Genomic DNA, 24,596 nt, shown 5'->3' with positions numbered 1-24,596 from the left:
ATAAAAGGTCCCTTAGGCTTTAGTTATACACATTGGTACAACATACATTTTTTCTCTTGCTAAATTTAATTCCGATTGAGAATAAAAGCATCTCTCTTTTGATGTCGGCTTGTAGTCTTTGCAGTCCGCCACGCATGCACCTCCTTGGTTCGGACGAAGCCAAGCGAGCTCCGCTGGGAGCTTTGTCGGCAAAATCTTATCTATATTTAGATAAACCTTCGATAACTTTTTTAGGATAGAGGGAGTGCCATATAATCTATGTACCATGTTGCTACATAACTTTTTTATTTTCTACTTTAATTTCTATATATTTTAATTTTTTGCAGCAACGCGCGAGCATTGTCCTAGTATCTCCTAAAAGTAGGACGGAACTCGCCCTATCCTGCAAGCGGCGAGGGCGGAGCCCAATGGGCTGACCCTGATGCACAGGCTCCAGAAAAAAATGTTGTATTTAAGGCTTTTTTTAGGGCCGGTGCATCACCTTAGCCCACTAAAAGTGCATCAGGGAAACCCATTTTTCTCAGCACAAGAAGAGCTTCTTGAAGAGTGCATCGGGGTGAAAAAAATCCGGCTCTGCCCCTGGCAAGCGGGAGAAGGGAAGACCGTCTCCGCCAGCACCTCACGGTCTTTGCCCGACGGCTCCCGACACCGGGCAAGGGGGGGGGGGGGGGGGGGGGGGGTGAGACTGGGGTGGCCGGTTGCCCTCAGGAGGCGCACGAACGACGAAGAAGTAGTAGTGAACGGATATGAGTTTCTGCAGCGGACAAGGAGATAAGGCAGAAGCGTGAATTCTATCATACCAGATGTGTTACAGTGCTAGGTTGACAATTGTGTCCACATTCTTCATCAACAACGCAAAGCAATTTGCACACATGCTTGGATGGCCGAAAGCGTTATTTAGTGCTTCATTTGTACACCAGTACATATATGGAGGTATAGTTTTTCCAATCAATCCAAAAGTTGTTTCTTGTACTATCAAGAATGCAAGTATATAAACCTAATATGAAATTAAAAGGCACGCATTGACCACCACTACTCCGGTCTACAGGGCTACAAAACTCCACCGTCGGCGATCCCCAACCCCAATTCATGCACCAGCGAATGCAGCTACTACGTACAAAATTTCACCTTTGGCGAGATGTGTCTCAAATCTCAATGGACCATCCTCAGCAAAGGCGTCCGGTGCAGCGGGCTGCTACCGACGGCGTACTGGTACTTGACCGCGTCCTCGAAACATCCAGCTGCACCGGGCAGCGGCGCCGGCGCCGCAGCCGCCTGCGCGTCATCGACCCTTTCGTCCGGCGTCGTCGCGGTGTCCGGCGGCGGAATAAGCGGCAACGGCACGTCGTCCTCGCGCTCGTGGAGGCGCATGACGAGGCGGCCGCCGCGCACGCGGCGCGCGCGGACGTAGTAGTCGGGCCGCATGACGCGCACCTTGCTGATGACGAGCCTCCTGTCGTCGGTGCGCGCCCGGCGCAGCGCGCTCCGGGCTGCCAGCGACGGGATCGGGGGCGGCAGGCGGCGCCGGCGCCCGGGCTCCCGGCGCCCGTACGGTACCCAGCACCCCTCGTCGTCCTCGTCGTCATCGACGCTCTCGCCGTCGCCGCTTTCTTGGCGGACGATCTCGCTCCCGCCGCACGGCAGCGACGCGAGGATCGTCCGCGTCACCACGACGCCGCCTCCGCCGCCGGCGACGGTGTCGGGGACGAGCAGCGAGCGGAGGCCGGCGAGCGGGGCGAATTTGTCGGTGGGGCGGGAGATGGGTAGCAGCATTGGATAGGATCGGATGAGATTGGAGGCGCGGCGCCGTGGTGGTGGTGCGCGCTGTGCGGTGGATGGAGCGCGCCCGCGCGCGTGTGGGCTATTGGTTGCGATCGGTGAAGGGAATGGAGGGTTGACGAGCGAGGCTTTTATACGTGGACGAAGGAGGGGGGCGCTTACTCTCCGGGAAGGCAGGAAGTGGATCGGGAAGCCCGTGCCGGGCGTACGTGCATGCATGACGATCCACTTTTGCAACGCCGCCCCGCCCATCCGCCGCGCGTCTCGTCGCAGGGTCTCTCGACCCGATCCGATCAACGGCGCATGCATGGTTAAATGGTTATCCTTTCTATCCACGCTAAGCTGGATATTGATATCCTTATATATCCTTAAATCAAAGGGACTTCTAACGTCCACAAAACTCAAGATGACCTACGGTGATTACAGAATTTTGATATGCAGGTTATTTCAAAATTGAAAACTATAATAAAAAAGTTTAGCAGTTTGAAATTAAGGATAGTTAAGAGCAAATGGGTTTTGCAATCTTAATATTGCCTTGCCATACTATTTCTTTTTTTGGAAATCCTTCGTAACACCACAAACACACACTAGCCCACTTCGTCGCTCCCCAATCCCCTCTCTCTCAAACTTCTTTGTTCGTTGTCTCACAGATACGACTCGACGAGCCGATGACCATCAACTTTCCACCGCTTCCCCACCGCCGGCGAGAAGATCATCCACCTCCCCTACCTGCGCGCTGATGCGGCGAGGACCTCCCTCTCCCTTGCCTTCCAATCGTTGTCGCGACAACCACTCTCTCCTTTGTCTACTGGCTCCTTGATACGTGCATTTGACATCATCAATATAGTAACTTATGTGATTTGTTTTAAATGATATTTGCCATGATCTATCGTTATTTATGCCTTTTTAGTTGATTTATGAGACTTTTCTACAAAGTCCCTTTCATTGGTATTTAATTTCTAGGAGGCAAAAAACCTCTTTTTTGTATTTTGCTGTTTCAAGGACCTTATGGACGCCTAAAAATCAAAGGAAAAAATACATGATCAGTTTTTCATCAAGAGAAGGACCGTGGGCCAAGGAGCACGAGAGGGGAACCACGAGGCCCGAAAGAGATCAGGTGGCGCGCCACCTAGTCTCGTTTCGGCCTCGAGCATCGTCTCGGTTCCTCCTTTTACAGATACCTCTGTCTCGCCAAAAAACCTAAGCCGTATTTTTCCCAATATTTATAGAGGCTGCAATGGAGGCGAAAGTCCTCTCCTACTCCGGGAGAGGGCAGATCCTGTAACACTGGAGCCTCCGGTGAGAGGGAAATTGATGTCATCGTCATCACCACTCCTCATTGGCATAGGGGGGAGGCATGTCCATCAACATCTCCATCAGCACCATCATCATCACCATCTCAATCTCCAAGATCCACCTCGTTCCGATCATAGTTTGTGATTCATTGAACCCCCGATATTGTTTAAGTGATATTTGCATGTTTGTGATTGACAACTTATCTTTATTTGATGGAGATATTATATATTCAGATTGTGTTGTAATACATATGCCACTGATCCATATCATGTTAGTCACTTGTGAGTAGATCTCCATGTTCCTCAAGGCATAAGATGAATTGGCTATGACTTCCATATAATATGCAATGAGTATTTGGTCATGTTTTTATCTTTTATGTGGTTATATGATGGTTTTATGCGAACGTCGATTGCATATTACTTCACCTATATGGGCTTATAGGGCTACACTTTGATGTAATTATGAGGGTTTCAAGGGACGGAATGATAGAAAACGTGTTCCAATACTTTGAGTTGCATTAGAGGGATTTATGTCGGGGACCAATCAACTAATTGTTGTGGTGGGACATTTATGTCTTAATGATTCATATACTTCCTCATGAAAATGGCTCTAGGACCCATCATAAGAGGAGTATTTGCTCATATCTATGGTTTCACCTAATGTAGGTTCCGTTGACGTGGGCATAACCCTACGGGTACTCGACATTGCCATACCCGGTGCAAACTATGAAGATGGACCAGCACAAGGACTCGACAAGCTGGACCTGCAAGCGTTAACAACTTGGACTACAAGGAAAGAAGACTCCAATGTGAATCCTACTAGGACTCTTGTAAACCCTAACTTGGCTGATATATAAAGCCAGGCAGGGGCACCCCTTAGGACAGGCATATTCAGAAACATAAAATATAGGGCGACACGCCTAGACATCACAACCCACAGATTAGAACTAGACTAGATTCAACAACTCCGCCTATGGCGGGCCCCTGTACCCATATATTCATATAGTGGATTGCTAGCAGGACGTAGCGATCCTCCACCGTGGGGACGTGAACCTGGGTACGTCGTGTACCGCCTCGCTCCCGGAACTTCCATCGTCGCCTTTCTCTAAAACCCAAGCGCCTCATGGTGGGCATTGCCGAGGAACCGCCTCGTCATTTGGCGCCGTCTGTGGGAAGCGCGATAGTTGGATTTTGTTATCCGGGCGGGATCTTCCATCTTCTACAACAACAGCGGCAGACAGAACGACTGGATCTTGATCACGGAGCGTCATGCAGTCGAATCCACCAAAGAGACTCAAACATCAGCCCGTCGGATCTCGACAGTCGACGAAATTAATGATCAAGGCGATCAATTTCAGCAAGTCCCAAACCATGCACAGGTCGACGGCCAGTCCCGTCAAGTTAACCGGCTTGATGGATCAGCATCATAATAATTTGTAGAGAAGCACCGGCCAGCAAGGGTCAGAGGAAAGTCACGTCATGAGGCCAAAGATGATTCTAAATCCATGAGAGAGAAGCAAAACGAAGTGCCACGCAGAAAAACTGATCGGGTCAGCCCATGTTTTAAGATGAGAAAACAAGCAACACCCGACACATGAAGTGGAGCATTAATCAAACCAACCACGTGATTCAAGCAGTAACGTTTTCGTCGCGATACAAGGATAGACGCCTGGGGCTCTATGTCGACTATGTTCTTTGAGGCCCGTAAGCTACAAAACGAGACATCGACCTCGTCTCTGTTTCTCTCGGCCAGACGTCAGGTGACTACTTCAGATACGTCTACCTCATCGTACACCCCCATGGATCAAGTCATCCGAGTTCATCAGAGCGACAACCGTCCGATACAAAAATACCAGGTGCTATATTTCCAATTAAAATTACTACTTGCAAAATTTATTTCGCCAAATTTTTTTCGGCTTGCACTATTATTTGTGCACAGTTTTTGCGCCGTAATATGACTGCAGATCGGAACAAGCTTCAACTGCTTCACCGTGCACAGTCGCCACGCTTGGGGCTCGCTCGTTGCATCACGGACTTGATATATTCGGGAGCTCGCCCGTCGACTGCCCTGCTCGGCTGACCGCGCCCGCCATCGCGCACTCTTCTTACTCGGGGGCTCGCCTGCCGCGGACCCGACATTACGGACCCGATATATTCGGATGCTCGCCCGCAGCGGATCGGCTATGTCAACCGCGTCCTCTTCATTGGCCACGCCAGCTAGGCGCCGCGTGGATTATTTTGGATGGTGCAACTATTTCAACTGCGCCTGCAGAACTAAATGTTCCCCTTCTTTTCGCCACGCCCGATGATTGGGGAGGCGCCATTACATCGTTAGCTCCAGTACTCTCGGTGGATTTATTTTCCCCAAGTCGGCGGATTTATTTTCTTCATCATCTATGACTACTCGATGGACTTATCTTCTTCGGCTCTGGATATATCTTCTCCCGATGCACTCTCGGGTTGGTGGATTCATCATCCGGAATATTCAATGGATATCATCTTATTTAATATCGACCCGATGCGATCCCATCGGGAGCGCTGGAATTACTCGGGGGCTCCTGGAATATCTTCGAGCTATTGCGGTTACTCCCATCAGGAGCGCCGGTTCGCTGGAACCCAAGAAGATTTGAAGACTATTACTCCCATCGGGAGCGCCGGTTCGCTGGAACCCAAGAAGATATGAAGACTATTACTCCCATCGGGAGCGCAGGTTCGCTGGAACCCAAGAAGATATGAAGACTATTACTCCCATCGGCAGCGCCGGTTCGCTGGAACCCAAGAAGATATGAAGACTATTACTCCCATCGGGAGCGCCGGTTCGCTGGAACCCAAGAAGATATGAAGACTCAAGTTTTGAAGAATTGCAGTAATTCGGGACACCCGAACTACATCATCGGGAACCTTGATCGTATATTTCAACTAACATCGGTGTGATGGAAAATACGCCCAGAGATTGCATTCTAAAAAAGCCTCTGAAACTATGAGTGCTATGATGCAAAATCAATGGGGACCTTGCTCTTTTCCTTTGCTATAGATGCCTCAAAGAGTGCCGTAGATAGCAAGGATCATGAGAAAGCCTTTGAAATTACGAATGCTATGATGCAAAATCAACGGGGACCGTGCTCTTTTCCTTTGCTATAGATGCCTCAAAGAGTGCCGCAGATAGCAAGGATCATGAAACAACGGGGACCTTGCTCTTTTCCTTCACTATAGATGCCTCAAAGAGTGTCGCAAATAGCAGGGATCATGAAACAACGGGGACCTTGCTCTTTTCCTTCGCTATAGATGCCTCAAAGAGTGCCGCAGATAGCGAGGATCATGAAACAACAGAGACCTTGCTCTTTTCCTTTGCTATAGATGCCTCACAGAGTGCCAAAGATAGCAAGGATCATGAAACACGTATGAAAACGACCCACGTTCGGTACTTTACTTATGGAAGTATCAAAGAGCAACGGAGTCATCGGCAGAGCTAGTGCTACCGATATATTCGGGAGCTGCTGTCAAGACATACATCGGTTGAAAGCAAAGTTGCACATACAACGGGTTTAGCAAGACCTGCAACACGAGATGATCACTCAAATAATTTGCTGCCGACAAACTTACAAACAATGGCATCAACGATGCTCAAGGTGCGTTTTGCCCCTTGAAATAAACAACAATGTGTCAACGGCACCTGAAGAAAACTATAAACATCGGGTTGCTCAACTTGAGTCTATTCACGGTTGCAAGCATCAGTGCCCAGACTCGGGGGCTACTTCCATCGGGAGCACTGGACGTGCACCCGATAAAATTATCGGCTCCTCTGGGCCATCATCCGAATCATCGGCTCCTTTGGGCCATCATCCGAATCATCGGCTCCTCTGGGCCATCATCCGAATCATCGGCTCCTCTGGGCCATCATCCAAATCATCGGCTCCTCTGGGCCATCATCCAAATCATCGGCTCCTCTAGGCCATCATCCAAATCATCGGCTCCTCTGGGCCATCATCCAAATCATCGGCTCCTCTAGGCCATCATCCAAATCATCAACTCCTCTATCAATGACATCATCGGAGTCATCGACATCATGTTCTCGGAACTCGAGGACATGTACGGTATTTGACTTAGCATTTTTTACACCCTATACATAACTATTTCATATTTATCTACAGGCTCGGGGGCTACTCCCATCGGGAGCGCTAGTCGCGCAACCGATAAAAAATATGGCAACCTCGTCGACAATGAAGAATAAATCCGAAGACATCAACATCAAGATCTTCGAGTAGTACAACTTGAGTCTATGCGTGGCTGCAAGCACCCACCCATAGACTCGGGGGCTACTCCCATCGGGAGTGCTTCGTGCACCCGACAGAAAGCAGAAAGCAACTTCGACTCTACATCAAGCACAAGATTCAACAGATGATCAAGACATTCGGCGAAGGCAACTTTAGTCCCTGCCCGAAGCTTCACTTCGACCAGACACTCGGGGGCTACTGACGTGGGCATAACCCTACGGGTACTCGACATTGCCATACCCGGTGCAAACTATGAAGATGGACCAGCACAAGGACTCGACAAGCTGAACCTGCAAGCGTTAACAACTTGGACTACAAGGAAAGAAGACTCCAATGTGAATCCTACTAGGACTCTTGTAAACCCTAGCTTGGCTGATATATAAAGCCAGGCAGGGGCACCCCTTAGGACAGGCATATTCAGAAACATAAAATATAGGGCGACACGCCTAGACATCACAACCCACAGATTAGAACTAGACTAGATTCAACAACTCCGCCAATGGCGGCCCCCTGTACCCATATATTCATATAGTGTATTGCTGGCAGGACGTAGCGATCCTCCACCGTGGGGACGTGAACCTGGGTACGACGTGTATCGCCTCTCTCCCGGAACTTCCATCGTCGCCTTTCTCTAAAACCCAAGCCCCTCATGGTGGGCATTGCCAAGGAACCGCCTCGTCATCCGTCCTAAAGGAATGAAACTTGAAAAGGTATTCACCATGTTGTGTAGAAATCTAAATGTAAGTAAATCCATCCCGCCCTCGGGAACGCTTGTCACATATAAGTTTACACACACGCTTGATCTTGTTCTCTTGCTGCATAGAGGATTGGGCTTTCTCTCATTGAGAGCATTTACTTGTTGATATTAGTTTCACTACTTTATTTTATTGCAAACTACAAACTCAAAACACCAAAACCACTGCATCCTTTTATTGTTTTACTTGTCAAACTTACTAACCAATACCTTTAGTTCCTCGTGGGTTGACAATCTTTCTTATTGAAAAGTACTACAATTGATCTCCTGCACTTGGGAGCCATCAAGACACTTTTTTGGCGCCGTTGTCAGGAAGCGTCGCGCTATTGGTAAGTTGTTTGGTAAGGAAACTTGAAAGTTGTTTTTACTATTTAATAGTTGTTTTATCATGGCTCGCTTAGGCCGCGGTGATATGAAACTAACTCTATATGAATATGTTCATGTTGTTAAGAACAAGGTTGAAAAACCTCCTGAACCAAAAGTGGCGTATCAAATCCCTATTAGTACTGCCTTTAAGGCTATGAAACTAACTTTTGTACAGGATGGAAGCCAAACTGTTATAGGGAATTTACAAGCCATTGAATATCTATGTTCTCTATTTAAACTTGATGGTATTCCTCATGATTAAGTGAAAAGGAAGTTATTATATTTATCTCTTTCTGGTAATGCACGCATATGGTTTAGATCTCTGGATGATAAATACCGCCTAGCTTGGGAATTCTGAGGAAGGCTTTCTATATCAAGTACTACACTCCTAAATAAGCTTATGACGATCGTTGTCATATTTATAACTTTTGGCCTCATGTTTGAGAAAGTATTGCTCAAGCTTGAGGGAGGTTGAACGAACTCATTCGTAAGAATCCTTGTCATGGTGTTCCTGAAAGCATTATATTAATCAACTTCTATGTGAGATTACCTCAACATCGTAGTAACTTTATGGATAATTCCTCTAAAGGAAGTTTCACTAATATAACTCAAAAAGAAGCAAAGTAATTATTGGATACCATTTCTAAAAATACAGATGCTTAGGATCTTGATAAAGGTAACGAACCATGTTTTGAATATGAATATTCATGTGTAGAGAATTTCTCTATTACTATATTGTTTAAAGAGCTAAGTAACATGTTTGGCCTTGATCCTCATATTTTAGTAGAAGTTACTAAATCTTTTGCTAACCATTTGAATGTCCCTAAAAAGGGATTTGATGTTTATGTTGAGCCTTTTAAATACTCTACAGTTATTCATAAAGTGTGAAACAAGTTAATGAAGTATCATATGTCACAATTGAAGAATATGTTGGAACTCCTCCATATCCAAGCAGAGTGAAGGAAAATTTACTCACTACTGTTGCAAATAAGAGTGCTATAAGATATAGTGAACCGTATGAACAAATTAAAGTTCAACATCAAATTTTAGCCATCAAGGAACTGAACGAAGAATCTCCTTGTGATGCTTATTTATGTGAAGATTCCACTAAGATAATTCAAGGTAACACCATCAAAGTTGGTAAACCTATTATATCATGTGCTATTGGAACTTCATGCTATCATGGTCTATGAGATATTGGAGCAAGTATAAGTGTGATAACTGTAGGATAACGTAGCATAGAAAAAAAAAATCCTACCGCGAACACGAAATCCAAGCCAAGATGCAATCTAGAAAACGGTAGCAACGAGGGGATTGTCGAGTCTCACCCTTGAAGAGATTCCAAAGCCTACAAGATGAGGCTCTTGTTGCTGCGGTAGACGATCACTTTCTGCTTGCAAAAGCGCGTAGAAGATCTTGATCACGGCACCACGAACGGGCAGCACCTCCGTACTCGGTCACACGTTCGGTTGTTGATGAAGACGACGTCCACCTCCCCGTTCCAGCGGGCAGCGGAAGTAGTAGCTCCTCTTGAATCCGACAGCACGACGGCGTGGTGTCGGTGGCGGTGGAGAATCCCGGCGGAGCTTCGCTAAGTGTGCGGGGAAGAAGGAGGAGTGGGGCGGCTAGGGTTTGGGGAGAAGGGGGCGCCGGCCATCTAGGGGTGCGGCCACCTTGTGGTCTTTGGGTGGCCGGCCCTCTCCCCTTGGCCCCTCATTATATAGGTGGAATCCCCAAGTGTTGGACTACAAGTCTCCGAATAAGACCCGAACCCAAAACCTTCCATGTGATAGGGAAACCTACCCAAGGTGGGAATCCCACTTGGGGTGGGATTCCCCCTTTCCATGTGGGGGGTGGCCGGCCCCCATAGGGGAGTCCACTTGGGACTCCTCCCCCTTAGGGTTGGCCGGCCATGGGAGGTGGAGTCCCTCCGGGACTCCGCCTTCCTTAGTGGTTTCTTCCAGACTTTTCTAGAACCTTCTAGAACCTTCCATAGAACCTTCCGGATCATTTTAAATCACATAAAATGACTTCCTATATATGAATCTTATTCTCCGGACCATTCCGGAACTCCTCGTGATGTCCGGGATCTCATCCGGGACTTCGAACAAATATTCGAACTCCATTCCATATTCAAGTTCTACCATTTCAACATCCAACTTTAAGTGTGTCACCCTGCGGTTCGCGAACTATGCGGACATGGTTGAGTACTCACTCCGACCAATAACCAATAGCGGGATCTGGAGATCCATAATGGCTCCCACATATTCAACGATGACTTTAGTGATCGAATGAACCATTCACATACGATACCAATTCCCTTTGTCACGCGATATTTTACTTGTCCGAGGTTTGATCATCGGTATCACTCTATACCTTGTTCAACCTCGTCTCCTGACAAGTACTCTTTACTCGTACCGTGGTATGTGGTCTCTTATGAACTTATTCATATGCTTGCAAGACATTAGACGACATTCCACCGAGAGGGCCCAGAGTATATCTATCCGTCATCGGGATGGACAAATCCCACTGTTGATCCATATGCCTCAACTCATACTTTCCGGATACTTAATCCCACCTTTATAACCACCCATTTACGCAGTGGCGTTTGATGTAATCAAAGTACCTTTCCGGCATAAGTGATTTACATGATCTCATGGTCATAAGGACTAGGTAACTATGTATTGAAAGCTTATAGCAAATAACTTAATGACGTGATCTTATGCTACGCTTAATTGGGTGTGTCCATTACATCATTCATATAATGATATAACCTTGTCATTAATAACATCCAATGTTCATGATTATGAAACTAATCATTTATTAATCAACAAGCTAGTTAAGAGGCTTACTAGGGACTCATTTGTTTGTTTACATAACACACATGTATCAATGTTTCGGTTAATACAATTATAGCATGGTATATAAACATTTATCAAAAACAAAAAGATATATAATAATCACTTTTATTATTGCCGCTTGGGCATATCTCCAACAATAACATATTCTCTTTCTCTTGAAATCAAGCCTGAAATTGATCCCATACACATGGAAGAGGCATATATAACTATTCAAATTTCTAATAAAGAGTATATTTGTCCTCTAGATATGGTTAGAGATGTTGAAGTATTAGTTGGAAATATCAAATAACTGATGACCCACAAGTATAGGGGATCGCAATAGTCTTCGCGGGAAGTAAAACCCAATTTATTGATTCGACACAAGGGGAGACAAAGAATACTTGAAAGCCTTAACAGCGGAGTTGTCAATTCAGCTGCACCTGGAAACAGACTTGCTCGCAAGAGTTTATCAGTAGTAACAGTTTTATAGCAGTAGCACTAGTGAAATACCAGCAGCAGAGTAACAAAGACAGCAGTAGTGATTATAGTAAATAACAGGATTAAAATACTGTAGGCACAGGGATGGATGACGGGCGTTGCATGGATGAGAGAAACTCATGTAACAATCAAGATTTGGCATTTGCAGATAATAATAAAGCGGTATCCAAGTACTAATCAATCAATAGGCATATGTTCCATATTTAGTCATACGTGCTCGCAATGAGAAACTTGCACAACATCTTTTAATAGAGCACCGGAGCAAAGCATTAACACTCCGTGAACAGATGTGATCCTCATATCACCGCCTTCCCCTTCAGTTGTCCCAATTTCTGTCACTTTGGGGCCTCGGGTTCCGGACAACAATACATGTATACAACTTGCAGGTAAGATCATAAAACAATGCATATCATCATGAAACAATAACATGTTCAGATCTGAGATCATGGCACTCGGGCCCTAGTGACAAGCATTAAGCATAACAAGTTGCAACAATATCATAAAAGTACCAATTACGGACACTAGGCACTATGCCCTAACAATCTTATGCTATTACATGACAAATCTCATCCAATCCCTACCATCCCCTTCAGCCTACAGCGGGGGAATTACTCACACATGGATGGGGGGAACATGGCTGGTCGATGGAGAGGCGTCGGTGGTGATGATGGCGATGATCTCCTCCAATTCCCCGTCCCGGCGAGGTGCCAGAACGGAGTTTCTGGTCCCGAGACGGAGTTTCGCGACGGTGGCGGCGTACTGGATGGTTTCTCGCGACTTCGACTTTTCGTCTCGTGTTTTTAGATCGAAACCCTTAAGTAGTCCAGAGGGGGGCGTCAGAGGCTGGCCGAGGGGGCTGATGGCGTGTATTTCACACGTTCGTTGGGCAACCCCAAGAGGAAGGTATGATGCGCACAGCAGCAAGTTTTCCCTCAGAAAGAAACCAAGGTTTATCGAACCAGGAGGAGCCAAGAAGCACGTTGAAGGTTGATGGCGGCGAGATGTAGTGCGGCGCAACACCAGTGATTCCGGCACCAACGTGGAACCTGCACAACACAACCCAAGTACTTTGCCCCAACGAAACAGTGAGGTTGTCAATCTCACCGGCTTGCTGTAACAAAGAGTTAACCGTATTGTGTGGAAGATGATTGTTTGCAGAAAACAGTAGAACAAGTATTGCAGTAGATTGTATTTCAGTAAAGAGAATTGGACCGGGGTCCACAGTTCACTAGAGGTGTCTCTCCCATAAGACGAACAGCATGTTGGGTGAACAAATTACAGTTGGGCAATTGACAAATAAAGAGAGCATGACCATGCACATACATATCATGATGAGTATAGTGAGATTTAATTGGGCATTACGACAAAGTACATAGACCGTCATCCAACTGCATCTATGCCTAAAAAGTCCACCTTCAGGTTATCATCCGAACCCCCTCCAGTATTAAGTTGCAAACAACAGACAATTGCATTAAGTATTGCGCGTAATGTAACTAGTGACTACATCCTTGAACATAGCACTAATGTTTTATCCCTAGTGGCAACAGCACATCCATAACCTTAGAGGTTCTTGTCACCCCTCCAGATTCACGGAGACATGAACCCACTATCGAGCATAAATACTCCCTCTTGGAGTTACTAGCATCAACTTGGCCAGAGCATCTACTAATAACGGAGAGCATGCAAGATCATAAACAACACATAGATATAACTTTGATAATCAACATAACAAGTATTCTCTATTCATCGGATCCCAACAAACGCAACATATAGAATTACAGATAGATGATCTTGATCATGTTAGGCAGCTCACAAGATCCGACAATGATAGCACAATGGGGAGAAGACAACCATCTAGCTACTGCTATGGACCCATAGTCCAGGGGTAGACTACTCACACATCACACCGGAGGCGACCATGGCGGCGTAGAGTCCTCCGGGAGATGATTCCCCTCTCCGGCAGGGTGCCGGAGGCGATCTCCTGGATCCCCCGAGATGGGATCGGCGTTGGCGGCGTCTCTGGAAGGTTTTCCGTATCGTGGCTCTCGGTACTGGGGGTTTCGTCACGGAGACTTTTTATAGGCGGAAGGGCAGGTCAAGAGGCGGCACGGGGGCCCCACACCACAGGCCGGCGCGGCCAAGGGGGGGGGCGCCGCCCTATGGTGTGGCCCCTCCGTGGCCCCTCTTCGTCTCTCCTTCGGACTTCTGGAAGCTTCGTGAGAAAATAGGCCCCTGGGCTTTGATTTCGTCCAATTCCGAGAATATTTCCTTACTAGGATTTCTGAAACCAAAAACAGCAGAAACAAAGAATCGGCACTTCGGCATCTTGTTAATAGGTTAGTTCCAGAAAATGCACGAATATGACATAAAGTGTGCATAAAACATGTAGATAACATCAATAATGTGGCATGGAACATAAGAAATTATCGATACGTCGGAGACGTATCAGCATCCCCAAGCTTAGTTCTGCTCGTCCCGAGCAGGTAAAACGATAACACAGATAATTTCTGGAGTGACATGCCATCATAATCTTGGTCATACTATTTGTAAAGCATATGTAATGAATGCAGCGATCAAAACAATGTATATGACATGAGTAAACAAGTGAATCATATAGCAAAGACTTTTCATGAATAGCACTTCAAGACAAGCATCAATAAGTCTTGCATAAGAGTTAACTCATAAAGCAATAATTCAAAGTAAAGGCATTGAAGCAACACAAAAGAAGATTAAGTTTCAGCGGTTGCTTTCAACTTGTAACATGTATATCTCATGGATATTGTCAACATAGAGTAATATAATAAGTGCAATAATCAAATATGTAGGAATCAATGCACAGTTCACACAAGTGTTTGCTTCTTGAGGTGGAGAGAGATAGGTGAACTGACTCAACATTGAAAGTAAAAGAATGGTCCTCCATAGAGGAAAAGCATCGATTGCTATATTTGTGCTAGAGCTTTGATTTTGAAAACATGAAACAATTTTGTCAACGGTAGTAATAAAGCATATGCATCATGTAAATTATATCTTATAAGTTGCAAGCCTCATGCATAGTGTACTAATAGTGCCCGCACCTTGTCCTAATTAGCTTGGACTACCGGGTCATCACAATGCATTGTTTTTACCAAGTGTCACAAAGGGGTACCTCTATGCCGCCTGTACAAAGGTCTAAGGAGAAAGCTCGCATTGGATTTCTCGCTATTGATTATTCTTCAACTTAGACATCCATACCGGGACAACATAGACAACAGATAATGGACTCCTCTTTTATGCATAAGCATATACCAATAATTAATAATTTTCTCATTTGAGATTTGAGGATTGTTGTCCAAAACTGAAACTTCCACCATGGAGCATGGCTTTAGTTAGCGGCCCAATGTTCTTCTCTAACATATGCATGCTTAACCATATGGTGGTAGATCTCTCTTACTTCAGACAAGACGGACATGCATAGCAACTCACATGAAATTCAACAATGAAAAGTTGATGGCGTCCCCAGTGAACATGGTTATCGCACAACAAGCAACTTAATAAGAGATAAAGTGCATAATTACATATTCAATACCACAATAGTTTTTAAGCTATTTGTCCCATGAGCTATATATTGCAAAGGTGAATGATGGAATTTTAAAGGTAGCACTCAAGCAATTTACTTTGGAATGGCGGAAAATACCATGTAGTAGGTAGGTATGGTGGACACAAATGGCATAGTGGTTGGCTCAAGTATTTGGATGCATGAGAAGTATTCCCTCTCGATACAAGGTTTAGGCTAGCAAGGCTTATTTGAAACAAACACAAGGATGAACCGGTGCAGCAAAACTCACATAAAAGACATATTGAAAACATTATAAGATTCTACACCGTCTTCCTTGTTGTTCAAACTCAAAACTAGAAATTATCTAGACCTTAGAGAAACCAAATATGCAAACCAAATTTTAGCATGCTCTATGTATTTCTTCATTAATGGGTGCAAAGCATATGATGCAAGAGCTTAATCATGAGCACAACAATTGCCAAGTATCACATTACCCAAGACATTTATAGCAATTACTACATGTATCATTTTCCAATTCCAACCATTTAACAATTTAACGAAGGAGAAACTTCGCCATGAATACTATGAGTAGAAACCAAGGACATACTTGTCCATATGCTACAGCGGAGCGTGTCTCTCTCCCATAAAGTGAATGCTAGGATCCATTTTATTCAAACAAAACAAAAAACAAAAACAAACCGTCGCTCCAAGAAAAAGCACATAAGATGTGATGGAATAAAAATATAGTTTCAGGGGAGGAACCTGATAATGTTGTCGATGAAGAAGGGGATGCCTTGGGCATCCCCAAGCTTAGACGCTTGAGTCTTCTTAGAATATGCAGGGGTGAACCACCGGGTGCATCCCCAAGCTTAGAGCTTTCACTCTCCTTGATCATGTTGCATCATACTCCTCTCTTGATCCTTGAAAACTTCCTCCACACCAAACTCGAAACAACTCATTAGAGGGTTAGTGCACAATATAAATTGACATATTCAGAGGTGACACAATCATTCTTAACACTTCTGGACATTGCATAATGCTACTGGACATTAATGGATCAAAGAAATTCATCCAACATAGCGAAAGAGGCAATGCGAAATAAAAGGCAGAATCTGTCAAAACAGAACAGTTCGTATTGACGAATTTTAAAATGGCACCAGACTTGCTCAAATGAAAATGCTCAAATTGAATGAAAGTTGCGTACATATCTGAGGATCATGCACGTAAATTGGCTTAATTTTCTGAGCTACCTACAGGGAGGTGGACTCAGATTCGTGACAGCAAAGAAATCTGGAACGGTGCAGTAATCCAAATCTAGTACTTACTTTTCTATCAACGGCTTAACTTGGCACAACAAAACACAAAACTAAGATAAGGAGAGGTTGCTACAGTAGTAAACAACTTCCAAGACACAAAATAAAAACAAAGTACTGTAGGTAAAAACATGGGTTGTCTCCCATAAGCGCTTTTCTTTAACGCCTTTCAGCTAGGCGCAGAAAGTGTGTATCAAGTATTATCAAGAGACGAAGTGTCAACATCATAATTTGTTCTCATAATGGAATCAAAAGGTACCTTCATTCTCTTTCTAGGGAAGTGTTCCATACCTTTCTTGAGAGGAAATTGATATTTTATATTACCTTCCTTCATATCAATAACAGCACCAACAGTTCGAAGAAAAGGTCTTCCCAATATAATGGGACAAGATGCATTGCATTCAATATCCAAGACAACAAAATCAACGGGAACAAGGTTATTGTTAACGGTAATGCGAACATTATCAACTTTCCCCAAAGGTTTCTTTGTAGAATGATCAGCAAGATTAACATCCAAATAACAATTTTTCAGCGGTGGCAAGTCAAGCATATTATAAATTTTCTTAGGCATAACAGAAATACTTGCACCAAGATCACATAAAGCATTACAATCAAAATCTTTAACCTTCATCTTAATGATGGGCTCCCAACCATCCTCTAGCTTTTTAGGAATAGAGGCTTCGCGCTCTAGTTTCTCTTCTCTAGCTTTTATAAGAGCATTTGTAATATGATGTGTAAAAGCCAAATTTATAGCACTAGCATTAGGACTTTTAGCAAGTTTTTGCAAGAACTTTATAACTTCAGAGATGTGGAAATCATCAAAATTCAAATCATTATAATCTAAAGCAATGGGATCATCATCCCCAATGTTGGAAAAAATTTCAGCAGCTTTATCACAGACAGCTTTCAAATAGTTTTAGCGCTTTCAGTGCAGCTTTTTCGCGCTTTGCATTAGAAGTGGAAACATTGCTAACACCAATTCTTTTATTAGTATGAGTAGGAGGTGCAGCAACATGTGTAGCATTAGCATTACTAGTGGTGGTAATAGTCCAAACTTTAGCTATATTCTTTTCTTTAGCTAGTTTTTCATTTTCTTCTCTATCCCACCTAGCACGCAGTTCAGCCATTAATCTTATATTCTCATTAATTCTAACTTGAATGGCATTTGCTGTAGTAGTAATTTTATTATGATGATTCTCATTAGGCAAAACTTTTGATTTTAAAAGATCAACATCAGCAGCAAGACTATCGACTTTAGAAGCAAGTATATCAATTTTCCCAAGCTTTTCTTCAACAGATTTGTTAAAAGCAGTTTGTGTACTAATAAATTCTTTAAGCATGGCTTCAAGTCCAGGGGGTGAACTCCTATTGTAAGAATTCCCATAAGAATTACCATAGCCGTTGCCATTATTATAAGGATATGGTCTATAGTTGTTACTAGAATTGTTCCGGTAAGCATTGTTGTTGAAATTATTATTTTTAATGAAGTTTACATCAACATGTTCTTCTTGTGCAACCAATGAAGCTAATGGAACATTATTAGGATCAATATTAGTCCTATCATTCACAAGCATAGACATAATAGCATCAATCTTATCACTCAAGGAAGAGGTTTCTTCGACAGAATTTACCTTCTTACCTTGTGGAGCTCTTTCCGTGTGCCATTCAGAGTAATTGATCATCATATTATCAAGAAGCTTTGTTGCTTCACCAAGAGTGATGGACATAAAGGTACCTCCAGCAGCTGAATCCAATAAATTCCGCGAAGAAAAATTTAGTCCTGCATAGAAGGTTTGGATGATCATCCAAGTAGTCAGTCCATGGGTTGGGCAATTTTTAACCAAAGATTTCATTTTTTCCCAAGCTTGAGCAACATGTTCAGTATCTAATTGTTTAAAATTCATTATGCTACTCCTCAAAGATATAATTTTAGCAGGGGGATAATATCTACCAATAAAATCATCCTTGCATTTAGTCCATGAATCAATACTATTCTTAGGCAGAGATAGCAACCAATCTTTAGCTCTTCCTCTTAATGAGAAAGGGAACAATTTTAGTTTAATAATATCACCATCTACATCTTTATATTTTTGCATTTCACATAATTCAACAAAATTATTAAGATGGGCAGCAGCATCATCAGAACTAACACCAGAAAATTGCTCTCGCATAACAAGATTCAGTAAAGCAGGTTTAATTTCAAAGAATTCTGCTGTAGTAGCAGGTGGAGCAATAGGTGTGCATAAGAAATCATTATTATTTGTGGTTGTGAAGTCACACAACTTAGTGTTTTCAGCGTTGGCCATTTTAGCAACAGTAAATAAAACAAACTAGTTAAAGTAAATGCAAGTAAACTAATTTTTTGTGTGTTTTAGATATAGCAAACAAGATAGCAAATAAAGTAAAACTAGCAACTAATTTTTTTGTATTTTGATTTAGTGCAGCAAACAAAGTAGTAAATAAAACTAAGCAAGACAAAAACAAAGTAAAGAGATTGAGAAGTGGAGACTCCCCTTGCAGCGTGTCTTGATCTCCCCGGCAACGGCGCCTTAAAAGAGCTTGATGGCGTGTATTTCACACGTTCGTTGGGCAACCCCAAGAGGAAGGTATGATGCGCACAGCAGCAAGTTTTCCCTCAGAAAGAAACCAAGGTTTATCGAACCAGGAGGAGCCAAGAAGCACGTTGAAGGTTGATGGCGGCGAGATGTAGTGCGGCGCAACACCAGTGATTCCGGCGCCAACGTGGAACCTGCACAACACAACCCAAGTACTTTGCCCCAACGAAACAGTGAGGTTGTCAATCTCACCGGCTTGCTGTAACAAAGAGTTAACCGTATTATGTGGAAGATGATTGTTTGCAGAAAACAGTAGAACAAGTATTGCAGTAGATTGTATTTCAGTAAAGAGAATTGGACCGGGGTCCACAGTTCACTAGAGGTGTCTCTCCCATAAGACGAACAGCATGTTGGGTGAACAAATTACAGTTGGGCAATTGACAAATAAAGAGAGCATGACCATGCACATACATATCATGATGAGTATAGTGAGATTTAATTGGGCATTACGACAAAGTACATAGACCGTCATCCAACTGCATCTATGCCTAAAAAGTCCACCTTCAGGTTATCATCCGAACCCCCTCCAGTATTAAGTTGCAAACAACAGACAATTGCATTAAGTATTGCGCGTAATGTAACTAGTGACTACATCCTTGAACATAGCACTAATGTTTTATCCCTAGTGGCAACAGCACATCCATAACCTTAGAGGTTCTTGTCACCCCTCCAGATTCACGGAGACATGAACCCACTATCGAGCATAAATACTCCCTCTTGGAGTTACTAGCATCAACTTGGCCAGAGCATCTACTAATAACGGAGAGCATGCAAGATCATAAACAACACATAGATATAACTTTGATAATCAACATAACAAGTATTCTCTATTCATCGGATCCCAACAAACGCAACATATAGAATTACAGATAGATGATCTTGATCATGTTAGGCAGCTCACAAGATCCGACAATGATAGCACAATGGGGAGAAGACAACCATCTAGCTACTGCTATGGACCCATAGTCCAGGGGTAGACTACTCACACATCACACCGGAGGCGACCATGGCGGCGTAGAGTCCTCCGGGAGATGATTCCCCTCTCCGGCAGGGTGCCGGAGGCGATCTCCTGGATCCCCCGAGATGGGATCGGCGTTGGCGGCGTCTCTCGGGAAGGTTTTCCGTATCGTGGCTCTCGGTCGGGGGTTTCGTCACGGAGACTTTTTATAGGCGGAAGGGCAGGTCAAGAGGCGGCACGGGGCCCCACACTACAGGCCGGCGCGGCCAAGGGGGCCGCGCCGCCCTATGGTGTGGCCCCTCCGTGGCCCCTCTTCGTCTCTCCTTCGGACTTCTGGAAGCTTCGTGAGAAAATAGGCCCCTGGGCTTTGATTTCGTCCAATTCCGAGAATATTTCCTTACTAGGATTTCTGAAACCAAAAACAGCAGAAAAAAAGAATCGGCACTTCGGCATCTTGTTAATAGGTTAGTTCCAGAAAATGCACGAATATGACATAAAGTGTGCATAAAACATGTAGATAACATCAATAATGTGGCATGGAACATAAGAAATTATCGATACGTCGGAGACGTATCAGGGGCCACACGCTAGGGCGGCGCGCCTCCCTCTAGGCCGCGCCGGCCTAGTGTGTGGGGGCCCTGGGCCTCCCCCAGGCCTGCCCTTCTGGCTCCGTGATTCTTCTGGAAAAATAAGCCCTTCGACATAAATTCCGAGGATTTTCCTGAAAGTTGAATTTCTGCACAAAAACGAGACACCAGAGCAATTCTGCTGAAAACAGCGTTAGTCCGTGTTAGTTGTATCCAAAATACACAAATTAGAGGCAAAACAATAGCAAAAGTGTTCGGGAAAGTAGATACGTTTTGGACGTATCAACTCCCCCAAGCTTAGCTTATTGCTTGTCCTCAAGCAATTCAGTTAACAACTGAGTGCGATATAAGAACTTTCACGAACACATTTGTTCATATGATGTAAATATTCTCATGATATGGCAAGTACTTAAGCAATTCATAATAAGATACATGCAAATAAAATCATCTAATAGCTATGTCAATCATGGAAAAGGTACCAACAGATTAACAATAAGCATCATGAATAATGTCTATCAGCAGGATTGCAATGTTCATAAAAGGATATGATAAAGTGGTATCTCGCTTGCCCGTATTTGTACAGCAAAACATAAATGCTCGGGCACCTTTGAAGTTCATGGAAAGGATGGAAGTAGAGATTATCAAAGATAAAAGCATCAAAGTTATACCACAATTAATCACATTTTGGGACAAGCATATTATACTAAGAATGACAGTTGTGCTCTCAATAAAGTGCTCAAAGAAAGGATGGAGACTCAATGTAAAAGTAAAAGATTGACCCTTCGCAGAGGGAAGCAGGGATTAACATGTGCTAGAGCTTTTCATTTGTAAAATAGGAGTAAAATTATTTTGAGAGGTGTTTGTTGTTGTCAACGAATGGTAATGGGTACTCTAACTACCTCATCAACCAGACTTTCAAGAGCGGCTCCCATGAAGGACGTTATCTCTACCAGCAAGGTAGATCATCCCTCTTCTCTTTTGTTTACACATGTATTTTAGTTTCATTATGGATGACTGATACGTCTCCAACGTACCTATAATTTCTGATGTTCCATGCTTGTTTTATGACAATACTTACATGTTTTGCTTGCACTTTATAATGTTTTTATGCGTTTTCCGGAACTAACCTATTAACAAGATGCCACAGTGCCAGTTCCTGTTTTCTGCTGTTTTTGGTTCCAGAAAGGCTGTTCGGGCAATATTCTCGGAATTGGACGAAATCAACGCCAAAGATCTTATTTTTCCCGGGAGGCTCCAGAACACCGAAGGGGAGTCGGAGGAGAGCCAGGGGGCCACCACACATGTGGGCCGCGCGGCCTACACCCTGGCCGCGCCGGCCTGGTGTGGGGCCACCCTGTCGCCCCTCCTGCGCCGCCTCTTCGCCTATTTTAGCCCTTTCGACCTAAAAACGCAGTACCAATTGACGAAACTCCAGAAAGACTCCAGGGGTGCCGCCACCATCGTGAAACTCCAATTCGGGGGATAGAAGTCTCTGTTCCGGCACCCTGCCGGGACGGGGAAGTGCCCCCGGAAGCCATCTCCATCGACGCCACCGCCTCCATCATGCTCCGTGAGTAGTTCCCCCATGGACTACGGGTTCTAGGATTAGCTAGTTGGTATCATCTCTCCCATGTACTTCAATACAATGATCTCATGAGCTGCATTACATGATTGAGATTCATCTGATGTAATCGGTGTTGTGTTTGTTGGGATCCGATGGATTGTTACGTTATGATTGTCTATCTACAAAGTTTATGAAGTTATTGTTGCTGCAATCTTGTTGTGTTTAATGCTTGTCACTAGGGCCCGAGTGGCATGATCTTAGATTTAAGCTCTATACTTATTGCTTAGATTGTATCTACAAGTTGTATGCACATGTCTATGTCCGGAACCAAAGGCCCCAAAGTGACAGAAATTGGGACAACTGGAGGGAAAGGCTTAGATATGAGGATCACATGTTTTCACGGAGTGTTAATGCTTTGCTCCGGTGCTCTATTAAAAGGAGTGCCTTAATTTCCAGTAGATTCCCTAGAGGCCCGGCTGCCACCGGCTGGTAGGACAAAAGATGTTGTACAAGTTTCTCATTGCGAGCACTTATGACTATATATGGGAAACATGCCTACATGATTAATAATCTGGATGTTCTGTCTTAATGCTATTTCAATCCTATCAATTGCCCAACTGTAATTTGTTCACCCAACATTTGTTATTGGAGAGTTGCCACTAGTGTAGATAGCTGGGAACCCTGGTCCATCTTTCATCATCATATACTCGTTCTACATGTCATTGGAAGTAGTATCAACTATATTCTGGTGCCATTGCTCTCATATTACTGCTCGTCGCTGTATTCTTGTTACTACTGCTCTCATATTATGCTGCTTTCACATCACCCCTGTTACTAGTGCTTTTCCAGGTGCAGCTGAATTGACAACTCAGTTGTTAAGGCTTATAAGTATTCTTTACCTCCCCTTGTGTCGAATCAATAAATTTGGGTTTTACTTCCCTCGAAGACTGTTGCGATCCCCTATACTTGTGGGTTATCAAGACTATTTTCTGGCGCCGTTGCCGGGGAGGCATAGCTCTACTCATAAGTTCACCTGGGGAGTACACTCTACCTCTCTCTCTGTTTTATTTTATTTTGTTTTGCTTAGTTTACTTTTGTCTAATTTATTTGTGCTTAGTTTATTTCTGTCTAGTATTACTTTGCTTAGTTTACTTTTGTCTAGTTTGTTTTTGTTTTGTTTTACTTTTCTCATATACCCAAAAATCCATAAAATTTTGAAAAACCTAAAAATTAAAAAACTGCTATTATGGGAGAACCTACAACCTACTTGGAGCTTGTAGAATATTATAATAATTATAGAGAATCAAGAACGGGAAAAGTTATGAGTGCTGTGATAGAAAAACTGAATACAATTGCTAAAATCTTGCTTAAACGCCATGATATAAACTGTTGCTCTAAACAGGACACTAAACATCTTAAATTTCAATGTGGCTTTAGTGAGGAATTTTTAATTAAGAACTATAATCGGAATAGCTATATTCATTTTGGGTTTGAAGAGGTAGAACAATTTGTCATATTTATGGGAGCCTCTGAGATAGAATCCTTCATGGTTAAAAATTATGAAACTTGTGTTGTTTGTAAGGACCTTAAAGATTATGTCTCTTCTATCCTTAATTTTTGCAATGAAAGTTACACTGATAATCCTTATATCATTGATTATAAAGAGAGACTCATTAATGCACAAGAATGCACTCACAATTTGCAGGGACCTGTGGAAGAAGAAATTGGTGAACCTGAAAGCTCATTGGATGAAAAAGAGGAGGAAATTGATGAACCTGAAAGCTCATTGGATGAAAAAGAAGAGGAGAGTGATGAACAAAAGGAGGAAGAATGGATTAGCTACCCATGCCAACCTGCTAATGAGAGTAACTCTTTATCTCTTACACTATTTGATTGTCCTCCATGCTTACCAAAGGAGGTTGAATGTTATGATCCTGTGGATTCTCTTGCAATATTCCCTATGAGTAAAACTTGTGAGAATAATTATGCTACTGTTATCTATGATAATCCATGCTACTTTGATAAATCTTATGATAATGCTTTGTTTGTGCCTGATGTCGAAATGCATGGTACTAAAGAATTTTGCGTAGCAAATGTTTATGATAAAGCTCTAGATGATGGTCCTATGTTACTTGATAATATTAATTGTACTACTAATGAAAATGGGATTGGAAAGGTCTTGACATTATCTATGAGTCCCATATCTCTTGAGATTGAT

The 24,596-nt window shown here is 43.6% G+C and overlaps 1 protein-coding gene across 1 annotated transcript; it reads right to left on the bottom strand.

Annotated features, from left to right (window-relative positions):
* Window positions 1–1,066: 1,066 nt before the first annotated feature.
* Window positions 1,067–1,868, bottom strand: LOC127309327 (uncharacterized). The gene has a single exon (XM_051340218.2). It carries the CDS (start codon window positions 1,771–1,773, stop codon window positions 1,153–1,155), a length of 621 nt encoding a protein of 206 aa, XP_051196178.1. The 5' UTR covers window positions 1,774–1,868; the 3' UTR covers window positions 1,067–1,152.
* Between the last annotated feature and the right edge of the window lie 22,728 nt (window positions 1,869–24,596).

Source organism: Lolium perenne, chromosome 6 (assembly GCF_019359855.2).
Source record: "Lolium perenne isolate Kyuss_39 chromosome 6, Kyuss_2.0, whole genome shotgun sequence".
NCBI classification, from domain to species: domain Eukaryota; kingdom Viridiplantae; phylum Streptophyta; class Magnoliopsida; order Poales; family Poaceae; genus Lolium; species Lolium perenne.
Note: the sequence above shows the minus strand (reverse complement) of the source record. Positions and strands in the feature narration are given on the sequence as shown.

What these genes read in the sequence shown, in the direction of transcription:
- LOC127309327 (XM_051340218.2), bottom strand. Translation starts at nt 1,773, where the DNA reads ATGCTGCTACCCATCTCCCGCCCCACCGACAAATTCGCCCCGCTCGCC.